This window comes from Onychomys torridus, chromosome 10 (assembly GCF_903995425.1).
Source record: "Onychomys torridus chromosome 10, mOncTor1.1, whole genome shotgun sequence".
Taxonomy (NCBI): domain Eukaryota; kingdom Metazoa; phylum Chordata; class Mammalia; order Rodentia; family Cricetidae; genus Onychomys; species Onychomys torridus.
This window is the reverse complement of record NC_050452.1, coordinates 47,377,671-47,393,663: the sequence shown is the minus strand read 5'-3', so window position 1 is coordinate 47,393,663 and position 15,993 is coordinate 47,377,671. Positions and strand designations below refer to the sequence as shown.

Sequence of the window (15,993 nt, the reverse complement as noted above, 5' to 3'; positions counted from 1 at the left end):
AGCAATCAAGACAATAAGTCAAGTTAGATCTGAACAGATAATGAAGCACAGACTAGAATAAATGTCATACAAATGGTATCAAATAATATATGAGTCCATTCAACTGAGGTAAGTGATTTGCTGAAGGTCACTGAGAAAGGTAGTCTTAAAACTATAATGAAAATTATTTCAAGTCCTACACAACTGCATTTGGCACCATAAAAACAAGGGTCATGTGATAGATCTTGAGAATGAGGAACAATGGGAAAAACAAAACTGAAGCCTGAAGGGCAGAGCAGGATTCTGAGCAAGGACAACACAAGAAAAAAGAATCAGGAACAAACATTGGTTCAGAGACTTCAATAGGAGCATATTGATATTTCTGAACTCACAAGGAAATCATGATAAATATAGACATCCATTAGCTGCTTTGGATTACAGAAACAAAAGAAAAGCACTTGAGGATAATTAGCAAGGAGGAGACAGAATTGAGATGCCTATGTTTATGACTGGTAGGCTAACCTGGGAGCATGAAGTTCAGGAATGGGAATAGTACCAGGCATGTATTCCTTAATATGGAACAGCCAAAGGAAAAAGCAGTTTCATAAAGCTCATAGTACATTTCAGAAAAATAATAAGAATTTAAGAGGGAAAAAGTGGAGAATGGGAGTGTAAGTGAATTGAAATGCTATCTTCTACACAAGACAGCCATTGCATATGTGATTTCATTACACCTGCAGTTACCTGAACTGGGTCTGAACAAGACTGTAAATAGATTAAGGAAGGGCTCACAGAGCCCTACCCTTGACTTCTGAATTCTTTAAAACTGTTAGATTCTGGAAAAGAGACAGTCATCTTCAGTTGTACACAAAACTGTTAGTCCACCAGTCTCCAATGAATGTTTGGATACACATGGACACACAGATTGTCATGATTAAAATCAGTGTGTCATAAAGCAACACAGTGAAGACATGGATATGGAAAGGGAACTTTTAGGAGGAGGGTATAGTAACAGGGATGGGAGGAAACTAAGAAGGATCAGGAAGTGAGATTATAGAAAATGCAATATACATGTGTATTCTTTTTATTCATGAAATTTGTTTGTTGACAATATATATGAAATTTTCAACAAAAAAATCATTCATTAAAAAAACAAGAAATAACAGGATCATCCAGTTCACTAAACAGAGAGAAGCAGTGAACAGATAATGCAAACAGAATAAAACAGATTGTAAGAGTCATTTATCTTAGGTTGTGCAATATGTGCATCCTTAGATGAGGGAAACATGCTTTGACAATTTCCAAACCAAATAATTATTTTCCATTTGATAAATGGTTTGAGAAAAGCTAGGTGCTATTGTAGCTGAACCAGTGAACTACAGTTTTAAAAAAAGTGTGAAATTCTAGAAGTAAACAATTCATAAGCTTTAAATTACATGCCATTCTTAGTAGTGTGCTAAAGCCTTAAGCCATCCCACCCACCCTGTTCTACTTCAAGACACAAGGCATCTCCTATCCCAGTGTATACAAGCCAATTGTATAAAATGTTCTTCCACAAGGCATGAAGTAGCTATCTCAGTTATCAAGTAAAACATCATGGCTGTGCAGTACCTATATTCCCTTAGCTTTTATACTACTTAGTAATGGTGTTGAAGTGAGGTCACAGAGATACAGGACAATTTGAAAGATGACCAGGAAGGTCTATGCAGTACTTCCAGTGAAAAAGGTATTTTTTGGATAGAGTGATCACATTAGTATAACTTTTACAAAAATATTTTGTCATAACTGTTCTGCTTGAGCATAAGCTATTGCTGGTCATCTTTCACTGTGTCTGACTTAAGAATTAAATTTTATCACATGTATGTATAAGTAGGAAAGAATTAGTGCATATGTTATTTGATACTGTACACAGATTCAGACATTCCCTGGGTATTGGGGGTATACACCTCTAATGGCTAATGGGACAGATTACCATGTTGACTCCTTCAAAACTTAAAGATCTGATTGTATCTCAACAGTAGCACTTTACTACATCTCATTCCTTCTGACATGTTCTCTATTATGGCTTCTCTCCATGAATGGCAACCCAAATTGGGGATAGGGGGTGAAAGTGGGAAAAACAAAAGAATAAGTGGTTTTGCTATAATGTAGACAAAATAAAACAGCAATCTCTTTAACCTTTTTTTTTTTTTGAGCTGAGGATCGAACCCAGGGCCTTGCACTACCACTGAGCTAAATCCCCAACCCCTGAAAATTCTTAAATTAGTTTTTGTGGTTTTCAGAAACACCAAAGAACAGAAAAATTCAAAATGTCAACAAGAAGATCACATTCGCTAAATTCAAAATTTAGCACACATAATTCATTAGTTACAAAGGATACCAAAGAATGTCATGCAGGGACACGCAAACAAGTAACACCAAAATAACCATAAACTAACTCAACCTTCCCTATTTGGTTTGTTTTTATTTCTTTTCTTTTTTCTCTTTAGACAGATCTTTCACTCTGTAGCCTAGGCTCACCTCTAACTTATAGTAGTCACCTTTCTCTGCCTCCTGAGTGCTAGAATTTCAAGCACCCATCATACCCAGTCAGGAACTTTACTTTTAATATGATCTGATCTATGAAAGCCCCTTCAGTGTAATCAGCCATCAACATGAGAGCCATAAGTATTGTCAAATTGATAACTACTACCTGTGCTAATACTAACTGCTATATTACAGGGCTTATTCTGCACACCAGGATCAGGACCATTCTCTCCCAGAGATTATACTCTACTGAAAGGAAGAAGGCATAAAAACACAGACATTCACTAGAGTACACTACATAGTAACAAGTGAATTGGGACAGCATAATGCATAGGATGAGTGGCAACAGGAGAGTTATTTTAAATATAATAATAGGAAAAGCCTCAGAAGAAAAGGACTGGTCAAGCAATGTCTAAAGACATGAAGTAACAGAGCAGGCAGAAGGATGCTGCAGGATGAAGACCAGTGCATGCTGTGGTACCAGGGCCACTGAGACTTGCAGATCCAGGTCCAAGAACCCCTTATGGTTGAAAAGTAGCAAAGAAGGGAAGGCATGGAAGGAAGGAATGGGAAAAGACCAAGATCAAATCAAGAGTCTAGAGGGCTTTGGGACATTATTCACACTGTGCTTTGCTCTCGGTAAGAAATGAAGACAATGGGACCTTAGAAATGATTTGATATGATCAGACTTCATTATTGAACGTTTTTTCTGACAAAAGGAATGATATGATCTTAGTGAACTATTGAGATGACTATCCCAGATGAAAGTGATTACTTTGAGCTAAGAGGTGACACTGTAGGGATGAAGAACTAGTCAGCATCTAGTCTTAATTTTAAAGTCAAAATAACCAAGTGATAGGATTCAACAACCAATTAGATGATATATAATACAAGAAAGAAAAGACTTAAGAAAAAACAGTAAGAGCTCATGGCTTAAGCATAAGAGTCTTCCAATTCTGGTGATGAGGAAGATTAGAAGAGAGAAGGTTTAGCAGAAAGGGTAGAAACAGGAATTTGGACATCTGACATCTGAGATACTATTGAAGGTCACACTGAGATATCAAGTAGGAAGCTGAATATATGATTCTAAGATGCATGAAGAAGACACAGGTGGTAATACACATTACAATCAGCCCCTTCAGCCCTTAAGATCTTCAAAACCAAATCTGTGGCCTATAGTATTTTTTGTTTTGTTTAAATAAAATCACTTTATTCTAATAAACTCATCAATTAAAAAAAAAAAAGAGCCACCCAATTGCTTCAGAATGGCCATTCAAACTATAGAAAACTTCACAGAGGCATAGAGTTTAAAACTGGACAAATGTCTGAGTCGTAGACACCTTTATGTTGAGAGAGAGAGAGAGAGAGAGAGAGAGAGAGAGAGAGAGAAATTGTGTGTGTGTGTGTGTGTGTGTGTGTGTGTGTGTGTGTGTGTAGTGTGTATACATATGTCTGCCATTGTCTGAGTGTGGAGATCAGAGTACAATCTGAGTGTCAGTGTTTCCCTTCTATTTTGTTTGTGACAGACTCATGTTCACTGACAGAGTAGGTACCCCATGAATGTTTGGGGGTTCTCCTTTTTCTGCTTTCCATTTGTCGTAGCAGCACTGGAATTACAAACATGTGCCTCTACTCTGAATTGAACTCAGGTTCTCACTCTTGCACAGCAAGGGTTTTACCACTGAGCTATTTCCCCAACCCCAGTAGTATAATATTAATATTATTGTGAAGTCTCACCATAGCTATGGTGAAAAGTAGATACATATTTATGCTCTCCTTTGTTTAATGTTTTCAAAAGATGTTATTTGTAGTACAGTTATTTTTTAAAAGGAATTTGGAATTCTAGCATGGTCCTAAAACATCTTTAAGAGATTTCAGGAACACTATGAAGCAATCAACAAAGCAGACAGTCACCATGAATGAGAACGAGGAGGGTGAAAAATGAAGAGTTAGGAGACATTTCGGAATTTGCTTTGGACCATGTTGTAACTCCCCTGAGCAACTGGGGTATATTTCATATGGTAGGTCTATCCAACTGCTTTGAATTTAACAACATCTTCGGTATCAGAGTCAGAACTACCTTGGAGAACTTTCTAGTGCCTAGAATTGAGTGACTGACTAGTCTATTTCCCATGGTCTACAGTGTGCTCAGATAAACAGAAACATAGTCCCTACAATTGACAACCAGGTTCTGAGGACCATCGTATTGGACAGGGAACACCCCCATCAGAATCATTAAGCTCTGCACTAACCCTGAGAAGCAGGCCCCATAGCATCACCTCTCTGTAAATTTCTGACGCACAGCTATGGCTGGAGACCATAATGTCATGAACTGCATACCCATGCCAGTGTTTATGCCCCAGAACAAGAGGAGTCAATATGAAATTTCTCTCTCAGTAAGACAATTTTCAAAACAATACTATTTTAATATAATTGACATTTATTTAAGAAAATGGCATTTTTTTCTATGAAATCCAGAACAATCAAAACATTAGGTAGTGGGAATGTGAAAGATGCCAAACTGTAATGGTGTTTTAGTTATGATTTGCAGAAGTGGCTATTTACACACAATGCTCTACAAACACTCCACAGTAGAGGCTAGCAAGTACCTTGGGCTGACATATAAATGAATGAGAGTGAATGTGGGCCACCAGAACTTCAATAGTGAGATTTAGGCTGTAGGCCAGGTTAGTGATCTTTGTTCTGGTGTTGTTTTCTTATAATTACCAAGTCAACTCAAATAATCTGAATCCTGTGTCCTAAGTGCGCAGTTTATTCAGCAACCTAAGCTTACCTTCAACCTCTGTGAGTGAACTGGGGGTAACAGCCATAGTCTATATTGCTTTGGGAGTCATCGTCCCACAGTATAGTTTCCATGGTACCATAAAATACTATGCAGACTGCCAAAAGAGGGAAGCAATTAATAATCCCTACTCAGCTGTGACATCTAGGAACCACAACAATGACAACAAGTGGTAAGATATCCATAAGGGTATATAGCAAATGGCAGTCACATGTTGATGGTAACCAAGAGCCATCTAATCAGACTTAAGAACAGCTCAACAGGAAGGACTAAAGCTTGGTACTAGACAAGTAGCCAGTTTTCCCGTGCTAGTAAGGTCATGGGTCTTAAGAGAATTCTTACTACACTCTAAATTTTATCTTTATATCCACCCATAAGTGAGATACCACCCTTCATCAAAGCAGCTTCTCTTTACAGTAAATGGAAACCATCACACACACACACACACACACACACACACACACACACACACACACCAAAAACAAAACAAAACAAAACAAAACAACATCTGCTACAAACAATGCAGAGAGATCAATGGAAGATGAAGAATGCTGCCATAATGGATACATCTACATAACAGCTCCTGTGTCTATGGCTCCAGTAACATGGTGGCAGAGGGGGTAGGGAAGATTTTGAAGAGCCAGAATACCAGAACGTCTGCTGCTCTGACACTGTCTCTCCTAGAATTGTCTGCATAAACAATATCTGAACAATAACAATACAGACATATTACACAGAAGGGAGAAAATTCTTACAGGTCCACACCCCTGGACAGGAACGACAGGCAACTGATGATTGATATGGAAGAGAATATTAGCCTCTTCCAAGGATGAGCACTCTAATTGGCTATCCAATATAAAGTTGTTATCCCTGAAATCATATACTCACAAACAACAAAAATTCAGCAGGTTGTATTTATATACTACTGAATGTGTGTGTGTGTGTGTGTGTGTGTGTGTGTAACAAAAATATTTGGGGAAAAGAAAGGGGAGAACGTGAAAGGGGTTGGAAGGTGAGAAGGACAGAAGAAATAGAATGAAGAAAGTGTTGCAATAAACTTTTAGTTTAAAATGTATTTAAAATTAAAATAAAATGTAGCAATAGAAATATTAATTTTTTTCTATATCAGCCATATGCAACATCTACATTGATTTGTTATACAGTATAACATGCCCTGTAAGCACTGCTCTTTGGTATTTTTATGCTGTTTGGGAAGGCTTAGTATGGTGTTTTTGTTTTCAGCAGCAACATAAACTTCTAGTTTGATTTCATAAATCATCAGTAATCAAAGTCTGGAAAACATTGTTCCCTGACAGGGAGCTGGGTACACTCACTAGTGATTACCTTCAGTAATAGTGAGAACTTTCTAGAAATACATATTTATTGAACAGTTTCTTTGTGCCATAGGCTAACACCTGTTCTGGGAGTGGAGTAGTTTAAAGGGCAATGGTACTGCACAATGCTTAGCATTACAGTAGTTTCTATCTACAGTGAGATGCTCTTGTGTATAAAGTAGGACAGCAATCATGAAAACTGCCTTAAAAGGTTGTTACGATGCTGAATTTGGCAAAATGTCTGGCATATACACAATATTCAGTAAGTTCCTTTGCAATTATTATTGAAATAGGCCACACTAAGATGACACTTTGTTAAAAATCATGTCAATTATAAATTTACCCCAAATTAGTTCCTAAAGTAAGGGTCATTCTCTTAATATTTAATCAAGTAGCTGGCTTTATCTGTATTATTTGAACCTAGAGAAGGTTATGGCCATGACACATCCTGAGAATCAATCAAATGCACAATACAGAACTTGAAGTTCCTATTACCTCTCCCTCCAATACTATCAAATCCAAAGACTACTCTCCTGTACACTTTTAGCCTAATCCAAATAGCACATCATCACATTTCTCCTTTGTGTTCACGTGTGTGTGTGTGTGTGTGTGTGTGTGTATTAGCACACACACAAAAGTGCATGTTCACAAACACAGATACTTAGGAGTGGAGGTGCACCTGTGTCTTGTATGTCTGGACGTCTGCAGACAACATGCAAGAATCGATTCTCTCCCTCCACAATATGTTTCCCAGGGATAAACCTGAGTCATCTTTCCCAGCAGCATGCATCTTGCCCTCCTGAACCATCTCTCTCCCCTATCTGTCACCCTTGCATCAGGAGACCCACAGTAGATGATTCTCATGAAAATAATTCAGTGAGTCTAGTGAGTACAAAGTCTCTAAGCCAAAGATTACTGTGTCAATTCATTTAGCTAAGAACTTCCTTCTGTCAGCTTCCCCAAAAAACAACCTGTTTACAATCAGGACCTTTGCTTTTTAACATTTAAGCGTCTATTTTGCATTATCAAAACCACACACTGAAATGTTCTCTGTGAGAGAATATTTTTGTCCATTGTACACTGTTTAATAGCTACAGCTTAAAGACATATCTCATACTTAATAGCTCCTGGAAAAAAATGTTTTTTATACAACAGTAACCACACAAGGAGCAATTTGTTAATTTATTTAGGCTTTACCACTGTACATTCAAAAACTCTTTTTAAAATGTAAATTATTTGAAGGTAATAGACTTATAAGTGGCCTTATATTTTTCTTTACCTGTTTTATTAACCTGATTTGTGAGGAATGAAGGGCTCTGAGTATCTTGATAGCAATAACAAAATTATGCTACACACAGGTAGAGTAATGAGTAATGCATGCTTGAATTCTTCGGGCTTGAGGAAATGAGGCCAGAGGTTCCAGAGTTCGAGGCCTGCCTGTCCTGTGGATTAAATAGTGAGTTCTGTACCAGACTGAGTAACACAGCCAGATCTTAGAAGAAAGGAGGGAGAAGAAGGGGCGGGTGTTGGAAAATAATCTTACCTTCTTTTTCTACTCTAAAAACAAAAGTCCTTTGTGTTGTAACAATTTCAAATTTGTTGTCTCCTTGAGCCCGTACTGTGGAAATCGCAGTGAGGAGGATTATTCCTTTTGAGTACATCTCCTGTGTTAGTTAGAGAAAAAGGTGAAGACAGAAGAACATGAATTTCTGAAGATCCTGTAGGGATGGTGCAGGATACACAACTGTTTTTCTTTCATGATTTCTATGTAAAATTTTAAAGTGACGAGAAAATACACTGATTTTCAATGCTACAAAAGAAAACTATCAAGTGTCAGAAGCTTTTAAGAGAAATGACCTTTTCAATTTTCTGGTACTCTGGATTTAAAAGGCAGAGCACCAAATAAAATAAAAATAACACTAAGAGGCCAGCAATATCCACTTCCTAAGCCCAGAATCACAGTCTCTAAATCTGTTCGCTCACAATGATTCCATGGTGTTTGCAGGCATCTGCTGGTCACAATAGGAACTGTCAGGGAAGCATCTCGAAATACTGCTGCATTATAGAGAAAACAAGCATACCAAAGGAGCCTGCCAGATTCACTAATTCACCTTATTCTCCATGGTCTGATGAGGAGAACCTTGATCTCACACTGTGTCACTTTTTTTTTTTCATTCCCTAATGAATAATGGGTGAGAAAAAAAAGAGAAAAACAAACAAAACAAAAACAGAAACAGGCATAGTCATTTGTTAGCTCTAATCCCCAAATTGGGGAGGCTGAGATGGGAGGTTACAGGCTACCCTGTGCTACATAGTGTAAGACTATGTCCCTGAAAAACAGCAAGAAATGAAGAAAGGTGCGTCTGCTGTTAGCAATTGGCATTTGCACGCATATTATCACTTTGCTTTCAAGGACATCAAGACTTTAACCACTTTCTCTCAATCTTCAGTTTGCTTAGAACTGCTGAACCATTTGGAAGAATGACCTCAATGATTCATTGAGAGTGGAATATTTCTTGTGTCCTATGTGAGAAAGCAACTTCGGACTCATTATACACTTAAAGACCAGGCAATTTAAGGTCAGAAGTGAATTCAAACTTCAGGACACATAAGTAAAAAGATGCAGAACCTCAGTTCCTTTTAAAATGTCAACAAGCATTTTATAAAAACATGGTGAGATTTGATCCTGACTTTAAGAAAACTGAACTTTCACCAAATTGTTAAGCGGAAATTCTGGGAATTCTGCTAAGGCAGAATTCTGACAAGACAGATCAAATAAAAATAACAGAAGCTGGATAATGAGAAATAGATGCCCCCCAAAGTAAATAATAAAGAATGCAGAGTTGTCAAGAAATATGAGGCTGTAACACACACATCCCACATCTGAATATCAGAAGTTTTCCCACAGACTCTCCTTAATGACTTTTTCTTCCATTCCCTCCCATGGTAGTATCTACATTTTATGGTTTGAATAGGAAAGTCTTCTTACAAGGTCATGTGTCAAGCACTTGAGACCCCACTGGTAACAATACTGAAGAAGGTAGTAGTAACTTTAAGAAGTACAGCCTAATTGGGGAATATGGATATCATCACTAGGGTGTTTTTTTAATTTTAATTTTATTTAGTTAATATTTTTTCACTTGCTTTACATACCAGCCGTAGTTTCTCTTCCCTCCTCCTTTCCTGTTCCCTCCCCCCTTCAACTCCCATCTGACCCCCTCCCCATCCAATCCTCCTCAAAGGGGCAGGTCTCCCATGGGCTTGAACAAAGCTTGGCACATCGAATTGAGGTAGAACTGAGCTCGTCCCCCTGCATACAGGCTGGGCTGGATAATTCAGCATGGGGACAGGTCCTGATCTCACTGCTAGGAGTCTTACCAACAGACCAAGCTACATAAGTGTCACACACATGCAGAGATTTTACCCAGTAACTGATGGAAGCAGATGCAGAGATTCATCGCCAAGCACTGGGTTGAGCTCTGGGAGTTGTCCTTAAGAAAAGGAGGAAGGATTGTAAGAGCCAGGAGGTGTTCAAGTCATCATGGAGGAGCCCACAGAGACAGTTGACCTGAGCTCCTGGGAGCACATAGAATCTAGACCAACAGTTAAGGAGTGTTCATGGGACCTACTTAGGCCCTCTGCATGTGTGTGACTAGGATATTTTAAAGGTTGTATCTGGCCTTCAGTCCTCTCTTGATCTCTGCTTATTGGCCACTGTGAAGTAGGTTCTGCTACATATGCCTGCCACCATGCTGTTCTGCATGACCTTAGAATCGATGGAACCAAATACTTTGAAACCATAGCCCCAAATAAATCTCATCCCATTTAAGCCAAATATTTTGCCACATAATCATAACGTCTAAAGTAACATACCATAGAGGAAACTCATAGCAAAAATAAGGATTTGAGAGAAAAATATGCTAAAACCATTCCACCCAGGCAGCATCCCTCCCTTAATAGTCTTCTACCCTTACAGACAGGAGAGGGACAGCTGTCAGCAACACCTGCTCTTCAGGAAAGATGGGCCCCTCTGATTGTCCCCATGCTCCTTCTGTGCCTGGTTTCTTCTTTGGTTCCAGTAACAGTTACTCCTCCACTCCTCTCACCTTTCTTTCCTGAATTGTCAAAATCCTATTCGCACTCTAACACTCCAAATATATACACACGCATGCTTCCTTTCTTACATCCTCTCATGTAGCCAACAATGAACACGCCATCTACATGTGACTTAGTGAATGGATAACCTCAACAGGAAGAATATCAGAGGAAAAAGTATTCACTAAATAACTGAGGTTTTTTTTTCTTCTTCTTCTTGTTTTTCTTCTTCTTCCTTAAGAAGAGAGATCCCGTCTCACATTTCAGCTACCAACTCTGTGTGAACAAATCTAAAATTATTCTCTTTCACTTGACTTGACCTGCCAACCCTCCTTCTTCCTTCCCTCCTTCTGTCCCTTCCTCATCTCTACATTTCACTCAACCAGACTCCAATATTTTGAGTTATCAGCAGTTATGCTTAATTTTGCCTATGTTCCTCAAATTACAAATTAATTCATCAATAGCTGAAAAAGTATCTGTAAACAGATGATTCTCTTTACAGTGTATAAGACTATTCCACAGCATTTATACTCAATCCATACTTGTCCACTGAGATATCACTCTTCTAGAAGCTCAGTGGTTAAAAGCACTGGGTACTCTTCTAGAGGAGCCAGGTTCAATAACTAGCACCTGAATGTTGGTTCCTAACTGTCTGCACCTCCAGTTACAGAGAACTCAATGTCCTTTTTTTTGGCTTCTATGTGTACTGCATGCACATGGTGCACAAAAGTGAATGTGTGTGTGTGTGTGTGTGTGTGTGTGTGTGTGTGTGTGTAGGGGAAAGCACACATATACATATAAAGAAAAAAATAAAAAGATAAAACTAATAAAATACCACTTTTCCAGTCCTTCTCTCTGAAACAGGATCGAATAGTCCTTGACCCAAGTAGATCCTTTCCACAAGCAAAATATGAATTCTCCCTATATCTATAGTGTAAATATGCTCCCATCCCTACCCCTAAATGCCCAATGGTCTTTGCATTTATAGTTAATCCTTCACAGTTCAGCATAAATACACTCTACTGAACAAATTCTTCCTGCAGGGACTTTTCTCTGGAACCTTGATCCTCATCGTGGGAACATGGTCCAGGAATGGAGTCAGTTGAAGAGAATTCTGAGTGCTTATGAGAACACTCCAAGAAAATAGACAAGAGTCTTGTGACCTCAGTTTCTTTGAAACACAAAATTGTTCTTGGAATGTTTTTATGCTCCCAGATGTAGTGGATAGGAGTGAGTTCACTTCAGATTGCTCATTATTGCTTGTAGATGTTATTCAATTAAATGTTTAAACTGTTCTTTATTTGTTTCTATGGAAAAACATGTTTTTCCATGTATGACTTGTATTTATGGTTGTATACAGTTTAAACTTTCTTAATCCTCGGAGTATATGAATGTCTGAGACTCTGAATGGCCTTGTTTCTCAGCTCCACTCACTCCTAGAGTACTGACACTCATTAGTGCAAGTACTCCAATTTAACAGCAACTTGTGTATATGCTTTGTAATAAGTATACATCAGAACTTAGATATGATCTACAGTGTCATGGAATGTGATAATCTGATTAATGATGTCTTCCCATGTAAATGTTAGATCATTCATCTATTTCCCTTGCCAACTTTCTTAGAGTTATTGCCATAGAAATATTTTTGAATGACTGAATCCCATGTCCAATCAATCACAATTATACCAAACTCTGACAGCTCATTTTTAATATTTTTGAAATTTGTTTTTATCACATCTACTGAACCTAAATATTACTACACACCTTCATAATTCATAATGCCTCATTTATTACCACCCTCTCCTAATTTGCCTCTCTTCTTTCCATTTGTTTTCCTTATAGTCTTCTTGACACATTTATAGTCCAACTGTCATCCAGCTGGAGAAAATAATGCAAAGCTTTATGGAGACAATGCTAAAATGGTTGAAATTTATATGTGGTTTAAATTTTTTTATTTGTTTTTTAACTTATATATTTATGTATATGTTTGTGGGCATGTATGTGCTGGTCAGAGCAAAACTTGCTGGAGTTGGTTCTATCCTTCTATTGTGAGGGCCCTAGGAATTGAACTCAGGCCCTCAGACTTGGGTGCAATTACCTTTACCTGGTGAGTCATCCTGCAGGTCCTCATCTAGGTTTCAATGGCTAACAATAGTTTCAATGGCTAACAATAGCTAAAGAAGTTCAAATAGAAGAAAAGAAAGAATATCTGAAGAGTAAAAATATGGCAGAGAAATGGTGCTCAAGTTGCCCAAAGTATACACCCAAATGTTAATAAAGGTCATTACAAAGAAATACACAATTTGATTGGTTTACCAAAGGAAACTCTGGAAATGAAATTAAGTTAAAATAAAAATATGAGGTCAAATCAAGAGACTGTGAAGAAAGAAAGAACATCCACTGCCAGGCAACCTCCAGAGGAGGAAGAAGCAGGGCATCTTTATGGATGGCTTATGAGTGTATCTGTTATGCATAGGTCATGACTCATGCCAGACAGTGGGAATTTTCAAATATGTAAAAACATTTATACATTGTTACCTAGGTGACCTTCTCCAAAACTTTAGTTTACTAAGAATTATAATAGCTTTGAAAAAAAAAAAAACTCCCTAATGAGATAATTAACAGTTTGTTCTGTGCTACCTTTAACCCATCTGTCAATGTAGAAAATCCAAACAGCACCAAAGAGTTAGAAAAAAAACAAAACAAACAAAAAAAAAAACTATATGCCTATAAATAACAATGATATTATGTTTAACAGGAAATGACTTCTGGAAGAGAAATGTAGAAAGCAAGGAAGTGATCAAAATATACTTTGCAAACTAACTACTGTGTCACTTCAACTTCAGGAAGTCAGAGGTTATCTAATTATTCATTTATAACCCATTGTGAGATCTCAGGGTAAGACTGTGGGTTCTTTCAACACTGTAGAGTTGATTTTACATTTTTTTCTTGTAACAACAATATAAAGACAATACAAAGTAAAAAGAAAAAAATCCTCAATGGATAGCAGGCTCAAACTGCCCGTTTTTCCAAAGTGTGAAATGTTACTTAAAGAAATTTTAAAGCGTCCCTGGAGGTTATACCACACAGATATCTAGGTCAGCTCTGTCATTTGTCTGCCACTTTCAGATGATGAAACAACCACAGGGCAATTCTTTCCACAGATGAGTGGGAATCAGGGTGAGTTAGATTTACTAGCAGGGGATCAGATATCAAGGCTGTGTGAATGACACTGTTTCTGTAATAAAATGAAGAAGTCTGCTTGCAGGTATCATTGGACGACACTGAGGAAAACAGAAGAAAACCAAGAAACTGGAACCTCTGCACACCACCTCCTGATGCCCAGCCATACACTTAGGGGCACATGAAGGTATTCAATGACTCGGAGGCACTATCCACACAGCTGCTAAACTGCACAGACAGCCAGAGCACTAACTGTGATCTGTAAGAGCATGTCTTTTCAGAGGGGCCCCAGTACAATCTTTTAAGAAACAACTCTCAAATGGTAGAAGGTTTTGGCAAGATGAAATCAATCATCTGGATGCAAGGGCACAAAATGTTGTGAGAGATATATAACTGGAGTATTTTTAAAGAATGATGCTTGGTTAAATGATTTCTATAAAATCACATGACTATAAACTTTTAATAATGAAATTTGTGGCATAAATATCTGAAATGGCAATAGGCTCATTCCATGGCAGGTGTGATGGGCTCTGAGATGATTCAGAGAAAACTAGTCCACTTGGAAAGAAAGTAGAAATTCCTTCTTAAAAGGGAGTAGAGAAAATTCTGCTAGCAAAGAAACCAGGCAAGGAAGTCTTCCTCACTCCTTAGTACATTTCTTCTGTAGTTCAATAAAAACCACAAAGAAGAGCCAGATGTTGAAAGAAACTGGCAAGTAGTTTCTCTGACATCATTTTGTCATTTTGGTTTGGTCTACTCTTTATCAGCTAAACCGTTTTCTTTGGGGGTTTTCATGTTTCATTTTGGCTTTTTTTTTTTTTTTTTTTTTTTGGTCTTACTGTTTTTTGGTTCATTTTAACTGATTTTTGAAAGAGAAAGAACGAACACAAAGTTAGGTGGTGAGGGACGTGTGAAGGATCTGTGAGGAACTGGGAAATTGGCAAATGAACATGATTCATGTATTGTATGAAAAAATAATAATAAAAGAGAAAAATAATGATGACAAAAAAGTTATCTTCAGATCTAAGGACACTGAATTCCCTGTGAACGTCATGGACACAGGTGAACCATCAAGATGGTCAAACATAGAAACAAACTAGAAATAGCTGATTAGCAAATAATGATGAAAAAGCTTTGTCCCACCACTTTGCAAACCATGTGGATGTTTGTTTAAACCAAGTGGTGACTCTATCTAGGTCACTATAAAAACCAAACCACTTGAAGCCTTCTGCTGTTCTCAGCTGCAAGTATTTGCTACAGCCCAGGTTGTCGTCTATCTAGAAGTATACATACTCTTTTGCCTTGCAGCAGTAAGAGACACCTCTCCAAGCCAAAAATATCACAAATATTATGCAGTATAAACTTCTAATGAGATAACAATGTTAAACTGGTATATAAATAAAAGAATGTGGTTATATATTAAAATTAAAACTTTAAAGATAAAATATAATTAGGAGCAAAATTGGCTAACTTTAATAAGTTAAAACATGGTATATTTATCAGTTTCACCTTTACACTTAGAAAATGGCCAAACAAAAGTCAAAAGGGTGATGCAGATGTTACTCATGTAATTTCTAAGTTTAACAGCTGATCTCACTGTCCCTCAGTATCTGAGAGGGATTGATTCCAGAAACTCCTCAGACACCAAGACCCACAAACACTCAAGCTCTTAACCAAAATGGTAACATGCATATAACTTCCACATATCCTCCTGCATTCCTGATCACCTCCTGATTACTTATAATATCTTATATATAGAAGATCTATGTAAACTATTATTTATTGTATCATTTAGAGAATAACAAGAAAAATGATGGACACAGTCAATACAGATGGAACATTTTATGTATTTCTGATGCATAGAAGGTTCAACCCAATCCCATACACAAGCTAAGACACAAGGGGTTGATCATGTACCATGTAACTATATAAGACACAAAATTTGCTATTGTTAACTATGCATGCATATAAACATATGTACACATTGACAAATATAAATACACACACAGGAAATTTCTTTTACTGTTTTCAGATATAATAACACACTCCCCACAGATATTTCATCCTATGTTT

General features: G+C 37.5%; 1 protein-coding gene across 2 annotated transcripts in view; it reads right to left on the bottom strand.

Annotated features, from left to right (window-relative positions):
* Positions 1-15,993, bottom strand: part of Arap2 (ArfGAP with RhoGAP domain, ankyrin repeat and PH domain 2) — a 159,368-nt gene that overhangs the window by 107,437 nt on the left and 35,938 nt on the right. For both annotated transcript variants that reach the window (XM_036201451.1, XM_036201452.1), the window contains exon 7: positions 8,186-8,306. In XM_036201451.1, the coding sequence (XP_036057344.1) occupies positions 8,186-8,306 (121 nt within the window). The remainder of the gene's footprint in view (positions 1-8,185; positions 8,307-15,993) is intronic.